The 21,898-nt window shown below is 44.0% G+C and overlaps 1 protein-coding gene across 2 annotated transcripts; it reads right to left on the reverse strand.

Annotated features, from left to right (window-relative positions):
* Window positions 1–212: 212 nt before the first annotated feature.
* On the reverse strand, window positions 213–10,274 carry LOC139413487 (prolyl 3-hydroxylase 1-like). Of its 2 annotated transcripts, none has more exons than XM_071160947.1 (15): window positions 10,086–10,274; window positions 6,929–7,081; window positions 4,375–4,564; window positions 4,149–4,280; window positions 3,862–4,001; window positions 3,688–3,777; window positions 3,523–3,575; window positions 3,134–3,255; window positions 2,907–3,034; window positions 2,642–2,737; window positions 2,235–2,385; window positions 1,895–2,012; window positions 1,667–1,742; window positions 1,399–1,539; window positions 213–1,209 (listed from the first exon to the last, which is right to left on the reverse strand). In XM_071160947.1, exons 1-15 carry the CDS (start codon window positions 10,254–10,256, stop codon window positions 430–432), a joined length of 2,541 nt encoding a protein of 846 aa, XP_071017048.1. In that variant the 5' UTR covers window positions 10,257–10,274; the 3' UTR covers window positions 213–429. The 2 variants fall into 2 exon arrangements, with proteins under 2 accessions (XP_071017048.1, XP_071017047.1); XM_071160946.1 differs by lacking the exon at window positions 10,086–10,274 and adding an exon at window positions 8,291–8,872.
* Window positions 10,275–21,898: the final 11,624 nt, after the last annotated feature.

Consider the following 21,898-nt stretch of genomic DNA (forward strand, 5'->3'; position numbering starts at 1 on the left):
CATAAACAAAAGTAATATTATATATATATATATATATATATATATATATATATATATATATAAATTATCTGTTCACATGAGTCTGGGATAGGTATTTAAAGGTGGTTACAATTTATCACTTTGTGACAAATGTATTTGTGAAAAAGCACTATAGAAATCTAATTTGATTGATTGATTTGATTGATTGGTTGGTTGACATCAGCCATCAGAGTGAGTTTGCAGTCCCTTGGTATTACGGTATGGCTTACATTACAACACCATATCCTTGTTCTTTACCACCATTATTGGGCAGACAAACAACATCCAAAACAATACAGCAAACAACCTCAGATCTTTATCCAGCACATCCACAGAAACAACCTTGACAAATATATTCAAACAGTAGAAAAAAAAGACACCACAGAATAAGAGTCACAGGTGCTGTTGGTCTCACAGCTCGTCCTTGTCTGTCTGTGAGTCCGAGGATGACTTGAGGTCAGTTTTGGAGTCCTTGAAAACCTTTTTGACAGGGATTTTCTCTGTCTTTTTTGTCGCTGGCTTCTGCTCTTTATTGTCTGCTGCCTGTTTGACATTTGTTTTTGCTGCAGGTTTTGCTTTAGCCTTGTCTGCTGTCTTAGCGTTGGCTTTGTCCCCTGCTTTAGCCTTGTCTGCTGTCTTAGCGTTGGCTTTGTCCCCTGCTTTAGCCACTGTTTTAGTCATCGCTTTTTTGTTCTTTGATGCATCCGCTGCTTTAGTTTTGACCAGCTCTTTCACCTTAGCTTTGTTACCCTTTTTTGCAATGGGTTTTTCTGCGTGCTTCTCTATCGGCTTCTCATTCTTTTTATCCTCTGGATAATCAGATGGCTTTTCACTAACTGTTTCTGCTGGTTCCTCAGGCTTCTTCTCTGCTGGTTCCTCAGGCTTCTTCTCTGCTGGTTCCTCAGGCTTCTCCTCTGCTGGTTCCTCAGGCTTCTTCTCTGCTGGTTCCTCAGGCTTCTCCTCTGCTAGTTCCTCAGGCTTCTTCTCTGCTGGTTCCTCAGGCTTCTTCTCTGCTGGTTTGTCATCTGGTTGGTATGCCTGCTCCTGGACTAGGGTTGCAGCTTGACCAAGAAGCGCAGACTGGTCAAGAGGTGTAAGCTGTGGTTGTGAGCTCTCTGTCTTTGTCTTTGTGAACTCTGTGTCCGTAGGAGAGGGGAACATCTTCAGCATCTCTTGAGCTTGGATCCGGTCCTGGAGACACACACACACACAAATTAGGTAAGTCTGAAGCAAGAGAAACTGATGAAATGTAGATTAATCAATAAATGGAAAGCGTTGCTTTCTCCCTCAGATTACAAAATAGCCCATCACAACATAGAAAGATAGAAAGAAAGACATGATATACACGATTAAAGATGAATTAACTGATAGATATGCTACCTTCTCCTCATGTTTGGGGTCAAGGGTGAACCACAGGGCCACAGCACACCTCTGGCCCTTAGTGACCGCTCTCACCCCGTGAGGGTTCTCATTCCCAGCACCGAACCCAACCACACGACCACACTGAGGACGCACCTCCGCCTGGACAATACAGGCCAGTGACATCAGTCATCATATGCTCAATTAACTTATACCTTAAAATAAATCATGGCGAAACAACTGGTTATACTCTGTAGCACTCAAATCCACATCATTGATTGACACTTACTGTGACCGTTTTGGCATCCAGTTCAGTGAAAATGAAATCTCCTCCTTCAAAGTCATCATTCAGATAGAGGATTGCGCTAAAACACAACAGGAACAAGAGAAGTGTTTTAAAGACAGTGGTACATGATGATACCTGCAAGTGCAGTAGATGTTGCTGATACCTACGGTGTGTGTACCTGTAGTCTCTGTGTGTGTGTGTGTGTGTGTGTGTGTGTGTGTGTTTGTATACCTATAGTCCCTGTTTGTGTATGCAGGTGGTTCTTTAATGCACTCATTGAGCTCAGAGACCAGCAGGCAGTTGTCTGCATGAACCGGGTGACTCAGGTTGTCACGGCCATCCTGCTTCTCTGTACAGACAGAAGATGGAAACATAACTTACTGCATGTCTATACACTCAGACAGGCAGGTGAATAATGTGGGTTAAATGACATCCTGGATTTGATATAGACAACTTGAAGAAAATGTTGTTTTCCCATAGTGGTGAATTCCAAAAAGGACCTAAACTCATTCTGTCTGGCAGTCAGCCACAATACTATCCCCTGGGTGCCCACCATAGTTCACTTTCTTACCGTCGATGGCGGAGCGGCAGACCAGGTGGGAGTAGGAGAAGTAGAGAGGAGAGTCCAGACGGAAGTACGACTCCAGGACCCCACGCACCTTCTCAGTCATGTCAAAAAACAGGCGGGCACTCTTCAGGGGCACAGTGCCCTCCTGTCCCAACTATAGAACAGTACAAGATCATCAGAAATAGGTGCTTTCTTATCCCTAACTCGCTGGTAACTGTACATTGATGCCATTGGGCTGGGGCTCAGCTTTAGATAGGTTGGAGATAAAGCTGAGTCTAGGGAATGAAGCCAGCTGGGGTTGGGGGAAGCTGAACATACTGGGTTAGGGTCAGAGTTGGCAGTGCTGGGTTAGTGGTGTTTGGGTTATGGTTTGGTAAGCAGGGCTGTAGTGTGTAGAGTCAGTAATGTACCTTAATAGCCTTGAGGACAGTGACTCCTTGGAAGCTCTCGCTGGGTGAGTGGGGGGAGGGGTGGCCTTGATACCCATCACCTTTCAGCGCAGCCGCCTGACAAACACACAGCGTCAACACACACAATAACAGAATCATGCATTCAGTTTTAACACACAGACCATCAGAAGCACACCCTCCATTAACACACAATCAACATACACACTGTCAAACACACACAAACACAGTCAATCACACAGACTAACTAGCCCTGACTCCCACTCACATTAGAGAGGCGGGTGAGCTCTCTGCACTCGTCATCCGAGATAAATCCATCCAGTAGAACCCTCTGAGACCCATTCAGCTGCTTTGACGACATAGTAATCTTGATGTCATCAAACAACAAAGGACCACCTGGTAGGGACAGAAGGAATGAATATAGAGAGAGGTGCACGTCAGAGTATTCTACACAGTCCACTGACATTCCCAAACTTCATGCTCTAAAAACCCTACCTTCTCGTACGATCTTGGCAATGTCAGTCGACTCCTTGTTCTTCTCCTCCACCAGAGTTTCAATCTCCTTCATCAGATTCCCAATCTCCTCAGTGATCCTCGCCGCAGTCTCCCTTTCTGCCCTGCAGGGGGCGGCAATGAACAGGTTAAAAGGTTCAAACAAATTGGAGAGCAGAGCCTATTCTGAAATTGAGAGCATACATGTATGTACTATGTACCAGTGGATGCTGGTGTCACTTTAAATTAGAGGACGGATCATTGTAATGGCTTGAATTGAATGAATGGAGCAGTATATTTGATCATTTTCCATTCGAGCCATTACAATGAGAGAGTACTCCAATTTCTCCAATTCACCAGCCTCTACTTGTCTGTACGTGTATTTCTCATACTTCTGCTTCTCTCTCAGTTTGAGGGGCATGACGTCTGCAGGGGTCCAGGAATCCTGCAAAGGGAAGGAAAGGATGTAAGATCACATGCTAAAACCACTTGATAGTGATCACCTATCTTGTAGAAACAGTGAGACACAAGCGAAGATCAGAGACATGTTAACCTACCGGATCAACAAAGGTGATTCCAAACACTTCATAAGCAAAGTAGAGTAGCTCCTTTTCCAACAGGGACTGCTGAATATGCTGTTTCACCACCTGAGAGAAGACATGGAGGAAAGTGGGTTGGAAGCATGGGGCATAGGTGTGTGTGTGTGTGTGCGCGCGCGCTCACACACACACCAGTCTAGCGGATATGGCTGCAGCCTTGTCCTCCCCCAGCACAGCGGAGTAGTAAGCCAGGTTCTGATTCATCACCTCCTCCTCTGGATGGAACAGCAGGTAGGTTTTAGCCCACTCTATGGCCTGCTCATACTTCTCACCTGAGAGAGGGGGGAAGGAAGGGGGGAAGGAAGAGAAGGAAAAAGAGAGGGATAAGAAGAGACTGGTATGAGAGGAGAGGCAGGCACAATCAGATACAGACAGACAGCAAATGCTCCTGATTCTTTCAGTGAATAGGGACTACTCACTGTTGTAGTAAGAGAACTGTAGGTAGTTGAAGTGGGAAGGGAGGAAATCCTCAAATGGCTTGTCCTTTCCCGCGGTGGAGGCTAGCTCCACAGAACATTTCTGCTTACAGTTCAGAATCTGCATGTAGTGGTCTGACAAAGACAGGGGTACAAGGTTTAGGCTTTTATCCAAAATGTTAGCTTGAAGTTGTTTGGGGATTTAGTCTGTCTTAACACTCTATCTCACCTGTCATGGACTGGAACAAGTCGGCACTGTACTCCATGTAGTTGTATCCGTCGTAGACGTAAGCTCCTTCACAGAGCGCCCGGCACTCCTGGTCCGCGCTGAAGTACTCCTCCACTGCCGCCTCAAAGTGGTCGATGGCCAGACCGAACGAGTCTGAGCTGTAGTACCGCTTCCCTGCAAGGAACTCTGCCTGAGAGATGGATTAGAGAGCAGAGCACGGAGTCAGCAGATCCTAGACCCTACCCCAACCTTGTACCAATTAGGTCCCTTGTCACTTCTCCAGTGCCCGATGCCTGCCCTTTCCAAGTAGGCAAAAGGGTAAATGGTTTCAGTCTGACTATGTGTGATTCTAACTGTTCTAAATGGTATATCACTGGTCCTTTGTTGCTGCTTCATAACTGATTCATTGTCAGTAGTATAACTAGTGCATAGTTACTGTTATAACTGGCGCACAGTTACTATTATAACTGGTGCATAGTTACTGTTATAACTGGTGCATAGTTACTGTTATAACTGGTGCATAGTTACTGTTATAACTGGTGAATAGTTACTGTTATAACTGGCGTACAGTTACTATTATAACTGGTGCATAGTTACTGATATAACTAGTGCATAGTTACTGTTATAACTGGCGCACAGTTACTATTATAACTGGTGCATAGTTACTGTTATAACTGGTGCATAGTTACTGTTATAACTGGTGCATAGTTACTGTTATAACTGGTGCATAGTTACTGTTATAACTGGTGAATAGTTACTGTTATAACTGGTGAATAGTTACTGTTATAACTGGCGCACAGTTACTATTATAACTGGTGCATAGTTAATGTTATAACTGGTGCATAGTTACTGTTATAACTGGTGCATAGTTACTGTTATAACTGGTGCATAGTTACTGTTATAACTGGTGCATAGTTACTGTTATAACTGGTGAATCGTTACTGTTATAACTGGTGCATAGTTACTGTTATAACTGGTGCATAGTTACTATTATAACTGGTGCATAGTTACTGTTATAACTGGTGCATAGTTACTGTTATAACTGGTGCATAGTTACTGTTATAACTGGTGCATAGTTACTGTTATAACTGGTGCATAGTTACAGGGATAACTGATACATTGACACTAGGATAACTGGTGCATAGTTACTGTTATAACTAGTACATAGTTACTATTATAACTTGTGCATAGTTACTGTTATTACTGGTGCATTGTTACTGTTATAACTAACGGGTGCATAGTTACTGTTATAACTGGTGCATAGATACTATTATAACTGGTGCATAGTTACTGTTATAACTGGTGCATAGATACTATTATAACTGGTGCATAGTTACTGTTATAACTGGTGCATAGTTACTGTTATAACTGGTGCATAGTTACTGTTATAACTGGTGCATAGATACTATTATAACTGGTGTATAGTTACTGTTATAACTGGTGCATAGTTAATGTTATAACTGGTGCATAGTTACTTTTATAATGGGTTCATAGTTACAGGGATAACTTATACATTGTCACTAGGATAACTGGTGCATAGTTACTGTTATAACTAGTACATAGTTACTGTTATAACTGGTGCATAGTTACTGTTATAACGGGTTCATTGTTACTGGGATAACTGATACGTTGTCACTAGGATAACTGGTGCATTGTTACTGTTATAGCGGGTGCATAGTTACTGTTATAACAGGTGCATAGCTACTGTTATAACTGGTGCATTGTTACTGTTATAACGGGTGCATTGTTACTGTTATAACGGGTGCATTGTTACTGTCATAACGGGAGCACTGTTACTGTCATAATGGGTGCATAGCTACTGTTATAACTTTTGCATTGTTACTGTTATAACGGGTGCATAGTTACTGTCATAATGGGTGCATAGCTACTATTATAACTGGTGCATAGTTACTGTTATAACTGGTGCATAGTTACTGTTATAACTGGTGCATAGTTACTGTTATAACTGGTGCATAGTTACTGTTATAACTGGTGAATAGTTAGTGTTATAACTGGTGAATAGTTACTGTTATAACTGGCGCACAGTTACTATTATAACTGGCGCACAGTTACTATTATAACTGGTGCATAGTTACTGTTATAACTGGTGCATAGTTACTGTTATAACTGGTGCATAGTTACTGTTATAACTGGTGAATAGTTACTGTTATAACTGACGCACAGTTACTATTATAACTGGTGCATAGCTACTGTTATAACGGGTGCTTGTTACTGTTATAACGGGTGCATAGCTACTGTTATAACTGTTGCATTGTTACTGTTATAACTGTTGCATTGTTACTGTTATAACGGGTGCATAGCTACTGTTATAACTGTTGCATTGTTACTGTTATAACGGGTGCATAGCTACTGTTATAACTATTGCATTGTTACTGTTATAACGGGTGCATAGCTACTGTTATAACTGTTGCATTGTTACTGTTATAACTGGTGCATTGTTACTGTTATAACGGGTGCATTGTTACTGCTATAACGGGTGCATTGTTACGGTTATAACGGGTGCATTACTGGGGACGAGTAGTGTCAGTCTCACCATGTGCGGCCGGGCCTCCAGGTCTTTGAAGTCCTCCTGCTGTACTCCTGCCATCATCCTGTAATAGTCCAGGTTCTGCTTCATCTCCATGTGGTCTGGGTTGGCCAGGAAAAAGGTGTTTGCCGCCGCCACAGCCTTATCCAGCTTGTTGATCTACACAGGTAAGAGAGATACTTAGTACAACAAAACAATGACACAACATAATATGAATAACTCTCACACAACAAGCAAACAAAGAGAAGTAGCACATTAAGACTCCAAAGGCTTCCCTTAATGCTCCACCTCTCAGAAGTCTTCTGTCATCTGGCTAGGAGCCAGGACCTCCTGGAATGATGTAACAAATGTGTGAGCTGCAATCACCAGCATGCTGTTTCAGGCAACTAGTCATTATCCTATAGGCTTCCTATAGTATACATGAATCTCCGTGGAGGCTGCTGAGGGTAGGATGGCATATAGTAATGGCTGGAACAGAGCGACTGGAATGGCATCAAAGTTTGAAACCATGTGTTTGATACCATTCCACTGACTCCGCTCCAGTCATTACCATGAGCCAGTTCTCCCCAATTAAGGTGCCACCAACCTCCTGTGATAAATGTTGCCTACCACCAGGGACTGTGTCTCTTTTACAGATGTTTGTGTTTATGTTTGTAAATCAGTACATATTTTGCTCATATCGATTGGCATTAGTAAATAGGCAATATGGATAAACAATGTATGACCTGCAACTCTCAGGAACTGCAGGCCTTATAGGTTGCATGCATTTACTTTATTTAACTAGCCACTCTTACTACAATGTAGTAACCCGTTTATAAACAGACTTTTAAACTGAGTTTGGTTTTAGGCCTCTCCTGTTCATGTATAGGCCTATTCTAACGATAGCTAAAGAAACTCTTGAATGGCAGGTATATAGCATGCAGAAGCTGCTGAGTAGCTTCGCTTTTTGATGACAAGCCCCAAAAATCGAGAAGAATCAAGCGCCAGAACGTAAGTGGTCTGTCTACATAGCTAGACTCCACCTAGAGACGTGGCACGGCCGGCTGGGGGGTTGGGGAAAGCTGAGCAGATCACGTAGCCTACAGTTAACGAATTGTTTGAGGGAAGTTTGAATGAAATTGGACAAAATAAAGTGCGATGACCCTTATTTTGTCATGTAAGTGTGATAAATGTGCACCGAGATTCAAACAACATGAACATGTTGTGGAATAAGATATGACGCAGGAGCATCTTACTCCACAACATGGGATACTGTCTGTGTGGAAGATATATTGTAGCAAGCCTATGCAAGATATAAAAATGTATGCAAGATATAAAAATGTATAATGCATAACTTTATAGGGCCTATTTGATCAACTCTTTTTATACCTTGAAGTACGCGACTTGCAGGTAATTGTAGGGGGTTCTTTTCTTAAACTCAAGGTCCACATCTTCAGTGACTTTATGGATAGTTGGTGGTCCAATTTTCTCACTTTCGCAGGTATTTACACAATCAGCCCTTTTCATAATTTTCTGGAAAAAGCCCAGATCTTCCACGGAGCCAGCGCCTGGTACTGGCACAACCATGCTGGATAAAGGCTCCCCGAAAGCGCTCTGGTTGGCACAAGTTATCCGGCAATGCGCCTTCACCCTGCGAATCGCAGCCTTGTTCCGAAGCGCTCTCTCCATGTTCAGAATGACCGTCATCCAGTCCCCCTTGTAGTAGGCTTCCACCGCGGTGTCGAACAGCAGATCATAAGGTTCCAGAATAACATTACTACTGAGCTGCACGTCCGAAAGGCAATATGGGATGCAAACGCCTAAAATCGCTACTACAAAACGCCACAGCATTCTGGAAAATGGGACCTCTACGTGGAAAGGAGCAGTCGTCGGCAGAGAAGTGAGCTGGAAGTTTAGCCGGGGCCTGCAAACTTCTGTCGGTGGGTGGGATTAACTGGGAGTCGCTGAGACGAACAGCCGCTGTGAGGTGCCCCACCGTCTCACGACGCACAGTGCCGCTGTGGCCCAGTTCACTCTCTCCTCACAGGCCGGCCAGACAACATCAAGGTCCAATTTAAAAATGATAAATTTAAATGTTAAATTGTCTATTTGAGTATGATAACAAAAATGTGTCTCATAAATATTTTTTCTAAGATGTTATCACACTCTAAATAGCCTAGTCCATTTAACAATAGACCAACCAAGGGCTCTCTGGTATAAAAAAACAAACATATTTGGGGTCAGCAGGTGTTACAAAGTTTCTAGAGTCAGATCATTTCCTCTGAGACACATAAGATATAGTATATACAGTAAGCTTAATTCTATAGCTAGAGGACTCCTGATATCCACAGGAGTGATAAGTATATTGTTGTCTTTATCTGTTGTTGTCTGCATGTTGAATAGTACTGTCTTTTTTTTGCTAACTAGGGACCCCCGCATGTTGCTGGCCAGGACTCACTGGCTGTGTCTGAAAGGACCTCAGCCACCCGAGCCACGGCCTGTTCACCCCGCTACCATCTAGAAGGCGGACACAGTACAGGTGCATCAATGCTGGGACCAGGAGACTGAAAAACTGCTTCTATCTCCAGGCCATCAGACTGTTAAATAGACACCACTAGCCAGGCTCTGCCCAGTACACTGCCCTGAACCTTAGTCAGTGTTACTAGCCAGATATCACCCGGTACTCTACCCTGCACCTTAGAGACTGCTGCCCTATGTACATAGTCATTGAAAACTGGTCACTTGAATAATGTTTACATACTATTTTACATACTTCATATATACAGTGCATTCGGGAATTATTCATACCCCTTTTCTTTTTCCACATTTTGTTATGTTACAGCCTTATTCTAAAATGGATACAGATATTTTTTTCAGAATCAATCTACACACAATACTCCATAATGACAAAGCAAAAACAGATATTTAGACATTTTTACAAATGTATTACAAATTAAAAACAGAAACACCTTTTTTACATAAGTATTCAAACCCTTCCCTATGACACTCTAAATTGAGCTCAGGTGCATCCTGTTTCCATTGATTAACAACTTGATTGGAGTCCACCTGTGGTAAATTCAATTTATTGGACATGATTTGGAAAGGCACACACCTGTCTATTTAAGGCCCCACAGTTGACAGTGCATGTCAAAGCAACAACATGTCAGGCAGGTACCAAGATCACCTGCATAATGCTCCGAAGGAGGCAAGAGGGAGCCAGGGTAGGTTGGACAAATCCACTAGTAGTAGAAAGGTTACTGGGTGGTTGGGAGGTCTCAGATGTGGCTTGCTGCCTATGAGCTAATTCACAGATTTGCTCCATTATAGCCTTGAACCCTTGGTCCTGGCGCTCCATCAGGGAACGAAGCCCTTCCAAAAGAAACTAACAGGCCTCTCAACCCCAGACACATCTGCTTGCAGCAAAACTGCACCTGCCCCCACATGACTAGCATCCACCTGCAAGGTAAATGACAAATCCATGCGAGGAGCAGCCAGCACCGGAGTTGAGGTAAGCAACCTCTTTGCATCTTCAAAAGCGTGTTGACAACGAGTAGACCAAACGTAAACAGCCTTAGCTTTCAGCATATCGGTCAAGGGAGCGACCACAGTAGAGAAGTTACTACAAAAACTACGGTAATAACCAATCATGCCCAAGAAACGCATCAGTTCCTTTTTAGTAGTTGGTGATGGAAAAGCATCAATAGCCACCACTTTAGCCCGAACAGGACGCACTTTACCCTGCCCAACCACTTTTCCAAGGTATGTAACGGTTGCCTGAGCAAACTCACATTTAGCCAGATTGATTGTGAGGCGAGCCGCAGCCAGACGTTCGAACAAGGCTTGAATACGGGACAGATGTTCTTCCCAAGTATCTGCATATATCACTAAATCCAAATAAACAGCGTACCCGGTCAGACCGGCGACAACCCTGTTCATAAGTCGCTGAAAAGTCGCAGGTGCATTACGCAGACCGAAACTCATAACCGAATATGAGTACAGACCAAAGGGTGTAATAAAGGCAGAGATTTCACGTGCCCTAGTCGTCAGTGGCACCTGCCAATAGCCTTTTAACAGGTCAAATTTGCTCACAAACTTAGCTGCACCGACTTGATCAACACAGTCCTCCATCCTAGGAAGAGGAAATGAATCTGGCTTTGTGACACTGTTTACCTTACGGTAGTCCGTACAAAATCGGTTTGTTCCATCCGGTTTACTGACCAAGATACAGGGAGAAGCCCAACTGGAGAAAGAAGGCTCTGCTATCTTACTCTCCAGCATGTACTTGACCTCAGCATCCAGACAACGTAGTTTCTCTGAAGAAACTCTATAGAACCGCTGACGAATGGGGTCAGCATCTCCAATGTCAATATCATGTTCCATTAAGTTTGTACGTGTAGGTGTATCAGAAAACAAACCTGGAAATCTGAATCAGACCAACCATCTCTTTCCACCCATCAACAGGTAGGTGAGTGAGAAGACTGTCTAAGATATCCAGTGTTTCTGAATTTTTCAATCTACCCTGCAATATACAATCGTCAGGACCAGGAACATCTTCCTCCTCATGCACAGATCTAGCACGACAAGAACCCAAGGAAACAACGGTATCAGCCAAAAGAACAGGTTTAGCGTCCTCTGCAGAATCCCACTGTTCAGTCTCAGAGGAACGTGCATAATAGGGTTTTAACAGATTTACATGGCACAGCTGGTGTGCTTTCCTTCGTTCTGGAGTGGCCACTAGATAATTTTGCTCAGTGTACTTGCGCAACACTGTATATGGACCTTGAAACTTGGCTTGAAAAGGAGAACCAACAATTGGCAGCAGAGCAAGAACCTGGTCACCCGGACTAAATTGACGAGGCTCAGCTCGGCGATCAAATATGCCCTTCATCCTCTCCTGTGAAGATGATAACTTCTCTTTAGCCATTTCACCAGCGGCATACAGCCGTCTCCGGAAATCACACACATACGATAACAGGGACTGAGGAGGCTCGGGAGACTTCCAGTCATCCTGGAGAACAGATAAAAGTCCACGCACCCTATGTCCAAACACAAGGTCATTTGGACTGAAACCCGTGCTCTCCTGTGAAACCTCCCTAGCGGCTAACAGTAACCAAGGCAACCCCTCCTCCCAATCCTTATCCATCTCAGTACAATAAGCTCTCAACAAAGACTTTAGAGTTTGATGGAAACGTTCCAGTGCTCCTTGACTTTGCGCGTGATAGGCGCTAGAGAAATTGTGTTTAATATGGAGTTGTTGAAGAACCTGACTAAACAGATTAGAGGTGAAATTAGATCCTTGATCACTCTGAATGACCTTAGGGATTCCAAACAATGAGAGAAACTGAGTCAAAGCTTTTAACACAGATTTAGTTGTGATAGATCGTAGAGGATAGGCAGCAGGAAACCTAGTGGTCTGACACATCACAGTGAACAGGTAACTGCTACCCTTTTTAGAACAAGGCAGGGGACCCACACAGTCAATAATCAGATACTCAAAAGGTTGGCTGAGTACAGGAATAGGAAACAATGGTACCGGTTTAATAGCTTGATTAGGCTTACCAGTTAATTGACAGGTGTGACAAGTTTTTATAAAATCAGAAACATCCCTCTTTAATCTAGGCCAAAAGAAATGTCTTAAAATGCGATTGTAGGTTTTCCTCACCCCCATATGTCCAGCAACGTCGCTGTGGGAAGTTTCCAACACCAACTCACGAAGCTTAACTGGTACAACAACCTGACTAATTGCCTCCCCCAGAAAACAACTATCATGAGACACCCACTTTCTCATCAGGACATCCTCTTGGAGAAAATAGCCATGGGCGACATCTCCCAACTGTTCTACAGGCACAATTTGGTCACGCAACTCTTCTAACGTGGGGTCATCCCGTTGCGCATTAATTAGATCTGAGCGGGTTACAGATAACGGAATAACAGGGAAAACAGTCGCATACTTCTTTGTATTATTATCATTAGTCGGTGACCAATTCGCCACGGCTCATAGAACGTGTCACTGCACACGCAGAGAACACCTCTGGGAAGCTCTGTACACTCTCATCAGGAATCCCAACAAATGACGGCTTAGTGGAAACCACTAGAGATGGAAACACGGCAGGCCATACACGCTCACCAGCCAAGTTATTCCCAAGGATAACGTCGATACCCTCAATAGGCAACGAAGGCCGCACCCCCACAACAGGCCGCACCCCCACAACAACTTCACCTTTCACCAGTCCACAATCCAACATCAGTTTATGCAATGGAACTGACAGAGTGTTCAAACCTATTCCCCTAATTAGAACACTATTCCCCGAATCAGTCTTAGCAGAAAAGGGTAACACAGATTCCAACACAAATGATTCAGAGGCACCTGTGTCTCTCAGGATCTTCACTGGCACTAGGTCTTTACTTCCTAACATAGACACAACCTTCCGTAATGAAAGGTAAATAGTCTGGATCAATATGGACTTTCACATTCTCCTGGGCCTGAGGAAATGAGTCAGGAGTGAACTGATGTGGAACAGGTGCAGCTAACGCGGTAGGCTTGGATTTAGCGTAAGCACCCTTTGACCTGAGAAGTGGACATTCGTTTTTCCAATGACCTGAACCTTGACAGTAGTGACACTCCTGCCCAAAGTCAGCTTTACCATGGGAGTCAGGCTCAACCCTAGTTGAATAGAACTCTGCCCGTGAACCAAGGTATCTCGGTGAGCGAAGCCCAAATCTATCCGAACGCCCCCACTCTTTCCGAATACGGGGCTCTGCAAAGACACTTTTGTGAGTCAACACATACTCGTCCGCCAAAACCGCAGCTTCAGCGACATTCTTTACTTTCTGTTCGTTAATATACGTGGCAATACGATCAGGAATTGTGTCCTTAAATTGTTCTAACATAATCAGATCACACAGCCCTTGGAAAGTCACAACTGCAGAGGCGGAACACCAGCGATTAAACTGTAAAGATAATTGTCGCGCAAATTCAACATGAGATTGCTTATCATCCCTTTTTAATGTTCTAAATCGTTGGCGGTAAGCCTCAGGGACCAATTCATAAATCTGTAACACAGCTGTTTTAACTTTATCATAATTGGCACTGTCGTGTACACTAAGAGCTGAATATGCTTCCTGCGCTTTACCAGTCAGCACACACTGCAACATTAAAGTGCGGTCAGAATCAGGCCAACTCCTAGCGTCAGCAACACGCTCAAACAACGAAAATAATGTCTCGGGATCCCTTTCATTAAACTGAGGCAATAACCGTAAGTTCCCAACAATATCAAATGTCTCTGGGGCACGACCAAAAGAGGAACTACCCCTAGGTAAATCTGGATCACCTTCCCAAAACAAACTCTCCCCTGAGATCTTTCCTTCCCTAACCAACTCTATACGTTCTTGTTGCAACTTGATTTTAGCAAGCTCCATATCTTGTTTAAATGCCAATTCCTTTTCATACTTTACACGATCATGCTCTAGCTTCTCACGATCACTTTGCCGTTCATGCTCTCTCTTTTCACGATCATGCTCCAGCTGTAACAAAAGCAGTTCTTTCTGCTGTTCAAAAAGAAGGCTACTTGGACTAACCGATGGAATGGCCATTGTAACGTTATGGGGAGACGACAAACTCTCAGCAGAGGCTGGCCCAGTGGTAACTTCAAGAATACCACTCTCCATCAGATTGGCCTTCAATATCAACCTAATAGAATTCTTTAGACGTTTATCACTAATCTCAACGTTGTAGTGTTCAGCGACCTTCAACAGCTGTTCTTTAGTACCTAAATCTAACAATTTCTCCGATGGAAAGCGAATGAATTAATATATATATATATATATATATATATAAGATGCCAGAGTTACAAAAAAAAAAAAAAATCTCGCTCTTCCCCTCTGCTGAGCACACCAGACCACAACCCGAGAATTGACAATCACCCTGAGCACCACAGAAGAGAGATGAGATACGGAGCTTCCCCAAAACCTACAATAACTCAACCCTAGTCTTCGTGCAGATTTGCAGTGGGAATTTACGCACTGTAGCCCGCTGGCAAGGAAAAACTCCCCAGCATGCTGGTAAATTCCACCAAGCCACAGATGTGCCCCCGAGACAACTGCTCAGTCCACAGACACCACACAAAAATAACAAACATTAACCATGCCCAACATATTCCAAAAAAAATGAAACATGTCGCTAAGCCTATCAGGGGAAAAAGGCTATAGCTCCAGGTAGCAAGTTCCACTACCCTACCCAAATCTCCCACTGAGGTACACAGCCGATTACTCACCTCAGACTGATGTCCCAACAGAAAGTAGAACAAACGTTTCCAGGCTAGGCAGGGCCTGGAAACTAACCATTACACTCTCTCCAACGCAGCACACAACCCAAACAACAAAGGCAACCAATACTGGGCCTATTAAACTCAAACACAATATGCAAACAAACACGTACTTCCACGGTCTCCCAAACCAATAGTTCAAATATCCAGGATGAGCCCCCACTTGTCACGAACCGGCTCAAAGCCCGTAACAAAGGGAGACAACGTGGAGATAAGGAGTAACAAAATATATATTTATTAACTAAAGTAACTAAGGAAAATATACAATGATGTGTGTAATCAGTAATCAGTAGCGTAAGTGAGTGCTTTGCATGCATGAATGTGATAATGCAGGGTGTTGAACGGTGCCAAAGCAAACAAACAAAAGGCCACCAAGAACCACAACACAAATGTCTGCATGGAGAGAGTCTCCCCCATGAATGGGGAAGGGGTGTATTTATCCTGGGAAACACCTGGGCCCAGGTGTTTCCCATGTAGCTGACGACCCTCTCAACTCCGCCCACCGGCATCCTAATAAGGAAACAAGAACAAAGACAAAATACGGCAGACAGAGTGGGAGGGTCGTCACACAAAGCAGCTCCTCATGCCTCCCAATGGTGGCTCCCTGCAGGGAGACAGCGTGACGGAGCTGGTCCAAGTCTGCTGGGTCTGTCATGGCCAGTTTGTACTATAAGGGCACAAGTCGAGACCCAAATCCAGACACAGGAGGCAGATGGTTGAGCTCTGATATTTATTACGACACAAGGGGTAGACAAGGCAGGTTGGGGACAAGCGAAAGTTCATAAACCAGGTCAGAGTCCAAACAGTATCAGGCGATAGGCAGGCTCGAGGTCAGAACAGGCAGAGTGGTCAGGCAGGCGGGGTCGGCGTCAGGACAGGCAAGGGTCACAACCAGGGGGACTGGGGGAAAAAATAGAGACAGGAAAAAATAAGCTTGGACAAATGCTGGTTGACTTGGCAAAACAAGACAAACTGGCACAGAGAGACAGGAAACACAGGGATAAATACACAGGGGATAATGAGTAACACCTGGAGAGGGTGGAGACAAGCACAAGGACAGGTGAAACAGATCAGGGCATGACAGATGGTCACTCTGACAGAGCTCCAGAGTTCCTCTGTGGAGATTAGAGAACCTTCCAGAAGGACAACCATCTCTGCAGCACTCCACCAGTCAGGCCTTTATGGTAGAGTGGCCAGACAGAAGCCACTCCTCAGTAACAGGCACATGACAGTCTGCCTGGAATTAGCCAAAAGGCACCTAAAGGACTCTCAAACCATGAGAAACAAGATTCTCTGGTCTGATGAAAACAAGATTGAACTCTTTGGCCTGAATGCCAAGTGTCACATCTGGAGGAAACCTGGCACCATCCCTACAGTGAAGCATGGTGGCAGCAGCATCATGCTGTGGGGATGTTTTTCAGCGGCAGGAACTGGGATACTAATCAGAATCGAGGGAGAGATGAACGGAGCAAAGTACAGAGAGATTCTTGATGAAAACCTGCTGCAGAGTGCTCAGGACCTCAGACTGGCGCAAAGGTTCATGTTCCATCAGGACATCGACCCTAAGCACACAGCCAAGTCAACGCAGGAGTGGCTTTGGGACAAGTCTCTGAATGTCCTTGAGTGGCCTAGCCAGAGCCCGGACTTGAACCTGATTGAACATCTCTGAAGAGACCTGGAAATAGCTGTGCAGCAATGTTCCACATCCAACCTGTCAGAGCTTGAGAGGATCTGCAGGGAATAATGGGGAAAAACTCCCCAAATACAGGTGTGCCAAGCTTAAGCTTGTAGCGTCATACCCAAGAACCTGAGTACAAAGTATTAAGTAAAGGGTCAGAATACTTATGTAACTGTGATATTTAACTTTTTTGTTTTTCAAAACATTTCTAAAAACCTGTTTTTGATTTCTCATTGTGGGGTATTGTATGTAAATTGGTGAGGGAAAAAACATTTAATCAATTTTAGAATAAGGCTGTAATGTAACAAAATGTGGAAAAGGTCAAGGGGTCTGAATACTTAACGAATGCACTGTATATACTGTATTCTAGTCAAGGCTCATCCTATTACACTATACTTTGAAGAATCTCAAATATAAAATATACAGTGCCTTGCGAAAGTATTCGGCCCCCTTGAACTTTGCGACCTTTTGCCACATTTCAGGCTTCAAACATAAAGATATAAAACTGTATTTTTTTGTGAAGAATCAACAACAAGTGGGACACAATCATGAAGTGGAACGACATTTATTGGATATTTCAAACTTTTTTAACAAATCAAAACTGAAAAATTGGGCGTGCAAAATTATTCAGCCCCCTTAAGTTAATACTTTGTAGCGCCACCTTTTGCTGCGATTACAGCTGTAAGTCGCTTGGGGTATGTCTCTATCAGTTTTGCACATCGAGAGACTGACATTTTTTTCCCCATTGCTCCTTGCAAAACAGCTCGAGCTCAGTGAGGTTGGATGGAGAGCATTTGTGAACAGCAGTTTTCAGTTCTTTCCACAGATTCTCGATTGGATTCAGGTCTGGACTTTGACTTGGCCATTCTAACACCTGGATATGTTTATTTTTGAACCATTCCATTGTAGATTTTGCTTTATGTTTTGGATCATTGTCTTGTTGGAAGACAAATCTCCGTCCCAGTCTCAGGTCTTTTGCAGACTCCATCAGGTTTTCTTTCAGAATGGTCCTGTATTTGGCTCCATCCATCTTCCCATCAATTTTAACCATCTTCCCTGTCCCTGCTGAAGAAAAGCAGGCCCAAACCATGATGCTGCCACCACCATGTTTGACAGTGGGGATGGTGTGTTCAGGGTGATGAGCTGTGTTGCTTTTACGCCAAACATAACGTTTTGCATTGTTGCCAAAAGTTCAATTTTGGTTTCATCTGACCAGAGCACCTTCTTCCACATGTTTGGTGTGTCTCCCAGGTGGCTTGTGGCAAACTTTAAACAACACTTTTTATGGATATCTTTAAGAAATGGCTTTCTTCTTGCCACTCTTCCATAAAGGCCAGATTTGTGCAATATACGACTGATTGTTGTCTTATGGACAGAGTCTCCCACCTCAGCTGTAGATCTCTGCAGTTCATCCAGAGTGATCATGGGCCTCTTGGCTGCATCTCTGATCAGTGTTTCTGAATTTTTCAATCTACCCTGCAATATACAATCGTCAGGACCAGGAACATCTTCCTCCTCATGCACAGATCTAGCACGACAAGAACCCAAGGAAACAACGGTATCAGCCAAAAGAACAGGTTTAGCGTCCTCTGCAGAATCCCACTGTTCAGTCTCAGAGGAACGTGCATAATAGGGTTTTAACAGATTTACATGGCACAGCTGGTGTGCTTTCCTTCGTTCTGGAGTGGCCACTAGATAATTTTGCTCAGTGTACTTGCGCAACACTGTATATGGACCTTGAAACTTGGCTTGAAAAGGAGAACCAACAATTGGCAGCAGAGCAAGAACCTGGTCACCCGGACTAAATTGACGAGGCTCAGCTCGGCGATCAAATATGCCCTTCATCCTCTCCTGTGAAGATGATAACTTCTCTTTAGCCATTTCACCAGCGGCATACAGCCGTCTCCGGAAATCACACACATACGATAACAGGGACTGAGGAGGCTCGGGAGACTTCCAGTCATCCTGGAGAACAGATAAAAGTCCACGCACCCTATGTCCAAACACAAGGTCATTTGGACTGAAACCCGTGCTCTCCTGTGAAACCTCCCTAGCGGCTAACAGTAACCAAGGCAACCCCTCCTCCCAATCCTTATCCATCTCAGTACAATAAGCTCTCAACAAAGACTTTAGAGTTTGATGGAAACGTTCCAGTGCTCCTTGACTTTGCGCGTGATAGGCGCTAGAGAAATTGTGTTTAATATGGAGTTGTTGAAGAACCTGACTAAACAGATTAGAGGTGAAATTAGATCCTTGATCACTCTGAATGACCTTAGGGATTCCAAACAATGAGAGAAACTGAGTCAAAGCTTTTAACACAGATTTAGTTGTGATAGATCGTAGAGGATAGGCAGCAGGAAACCTAGTGGTCTGACACATCACAGTGAACAGGTAACTGCTACCCTTTTTAGAACAAGGCAGGGGACCCACACAGTCAATAATCAGATACTCAAAAGGTTGGCTGAGTACAGGAATAGGAAACAATGGTACCGGTTTAATAGCTTGATTAGGCTTACCAGTTAATTGACAGGTGTGACAAGTTTTTATAAAATCAGAAACATCCCTCTTTAATCTAGGCCAAAAGAAATGTCTTAAAATGCGATTGTAGGTTTTCCTCACCCCCATATGTCCAGCAACGTCGCTGTGGGAAGTTTCCAACACCAACTCACGAAGCTTAACTGGTACAACAACCTGACTAATTGCCTCCCCCAGAAAACAACTATCATGAGACACCCACTTTCTCATCAGGACATCCTCTTGGAGAAAATAGCCATGGGCGACATCTCCCAACTGTTCTACAGGCACAATTTGGTCACGCAACTCTTCTAACGTGGGGTCATCCCGTTGCGCATTAATTAGATCTGAGCGGGTTACAGATAACGGAATAACAGGGAAAACAGTCGCATACTTCTTTGTATTATTATCATTAGTCGGTGACCAATTCGCCACGGCTCATAGAACGTGTCACTGCACACGCAGAGAACACCTCTGGGAAGCTCTGTACACTCTCATCAGGAATCCCAACAAATGACGGCTTAGTGGAAACCACTAGAGATGGAAACACGGCAGGCCATACACGCTCACCAGCCAAGTTATTCCCAAGGATAACGTCGATACCCTCAATAGGCAACGAAGGCCGCACCCCCACAACAGGCCGCACCCCCACAACAACTTCACCTTTCACCAGTCCACAATCCAACATCAGTTTATGCAATGGAACTGACAGAGTGTTCAAACCTATTCCCCTAATTAGAACACTATTCCCCGAATCAGTCTTAGCAGAAAAGGGTAACACAGATTCCAACACAAATGATTCAGAGGCACCTGTGTCTCTCAGGATCTTCACTGGCACTAGGTCTTTACTTCCTAACATAGACACAACCTTCCGTAATGAAAGGTAAATAGTCTGGATCAATATGGACTTTCACATTCTCCTGGGCCTGAGGAAATGAGTCAGGAGTGAACTGATGTGGAACAGGTGCAGCTAACGCGGTAGGCTTGGATTTAGCGTAAGCACCCTTTGACCTGAGAAGTGGACATTCGTTTTTCCAATGACCTGAACCTTGACAGTAGTGACACTCCTGCCCAAAGTCAGCTTTACCATGGGAGTCAGGCTCAACCCTAGTTGAATAGAACTCTGCCCGTGAACCAAGGTATCTCGGTGAGCGAAGCCCAAATCTATCCGAACGCCCCCACTCTTTCCGAATACGGGGCTCTGCAAAGACACTTTTGTGAGTCAACACATACTCGTCCGCCAAAACCGCAGCTTCAGCGACATTCTTTACTTTCTGTTCGTTAATATACGTGGCAATACGATCAGGAATTGTGTCCTTAAATTGTTCTAACATAATCAGATCACACAGCCCTTGGAAAGTCACAACTGCAGAGGCGGAACACCAGCGATTAAACTGTAAAGATAATTGTCGCGCAAATTCAACATGAGATTGCTTATCATCCCTTTTTAATGTTCTAAATCGTTGGCGGTAAGCCTCAGGGACCAATTCATAAATCTGTAACACAGCTGTTTTAACTTTATCATAATTGGCACTGTCGTGTACACTAAGAGCTGAATATGCTTCCTGCGCTTTACCAGTCAGCACACACTGCAACATTAAAGTGCGGTCAGAATCAGGCCAACTCCTAGCGTCAGCAACACGCTCAAACAACGAAAATAATGTCTCGGGATCCCTTTCATTAAACTGAGGCAATAACCGTAAGTTCCCAACAATATCAAATGTCTCTGGGGCACGACCAAAAGAGGAACTACCCCTAGGTAAATCTGGATCACCTTCCCAAAACAAACTCTCCCCTGAGATCTTTCCTTCCCTAACCAACTCTATACGTTCTTGTTGCAACTTGATTTTAGCAAGCTCCATATCTTGTTTAAATGCCAATTCCTTTTCATACTTTACACGATCATGCTCTAGCTTCTCACGATCACTTTGCCGTTCATGCTCTCTCTTTTCACGATCATGCTCCAGCTGTAACAAAAGCAGTTCTTTCTGCTGTTCAAAAAGAAGGCTACTTGGACTAACCGATGGAATGGCCATTGTAACGTTATGGGGAGACGACAAACTCTCAGCAGAGGCTGGCCCAGTGGTAACTTCAAGAATACCACTCTCCATCAGATTGGCCTTCAATATCAACCTAATAGAATTCTTTAGACGTTTATCACTAATCTCAACGTTGTAGTGTTCAGCGACCTTCAACAGCTGTTCTTTAGTACCTAAATCTAACAATTTCTCCGATGGAAAGCGAATGAATTAATATATATATATATATATATATATATAAGATGCCAGAGTTACAAAAAAAAAAAAAAAATCTCGCTCTTCCCCTCTGCTGAGCACACCAGACCACAACCCGAGAATTGACAATCACCCTGAGCACCACAGAAGAGAGATGAGATACGGAGCTTCCCCAAAACCTACAATAACTCAACCCTAGTCTTCGTGCAGATTTGCAGTGGGAATTTACGCACTGTAGCCCGCTGGC

The sequence above is a fragment of the Oncorhynchus clarkii genome, chromosome 7 (assembly GCF_045791955.1).
Source record: "Oncorhynchus clarkii lewisi isolate Uvic-CL-2024 chromosome 7, UVic_Ocla_1.0, whole genome shotgun sequence".
Taxonomy (NCBI): Eukaryota; Metazoa; Chordata; class Actinopteri; order Salmoniformes; family Salmonidae; genus Oncorhynchus; species Oncorhynchus clarkii.

Coding starts and splice junctions, on each gene's coding strand:
- LOC139413487 (XM_071160946.1), bottom strand. CDS start 8,752: ATGCTGTGGCGTTTTGTAGTAGCGATTTTAGGCGTTTGCATCCCATAT. Junction 4,002..4,148: donor ACAGTTCTCTTACTACAACA/GTGAGTAGTCCC, acceptor CCCCTCTCTCAG/GTGAGAAGTATGAGCAGGCC. Junction 2,738..2,906: donor AGCTCACCCGCCTCTCTAAT/GTGAGTGGGAGT, acceptor TGTGTTTGTCAG/GCGGCTGCGCTGAAAGGTGA.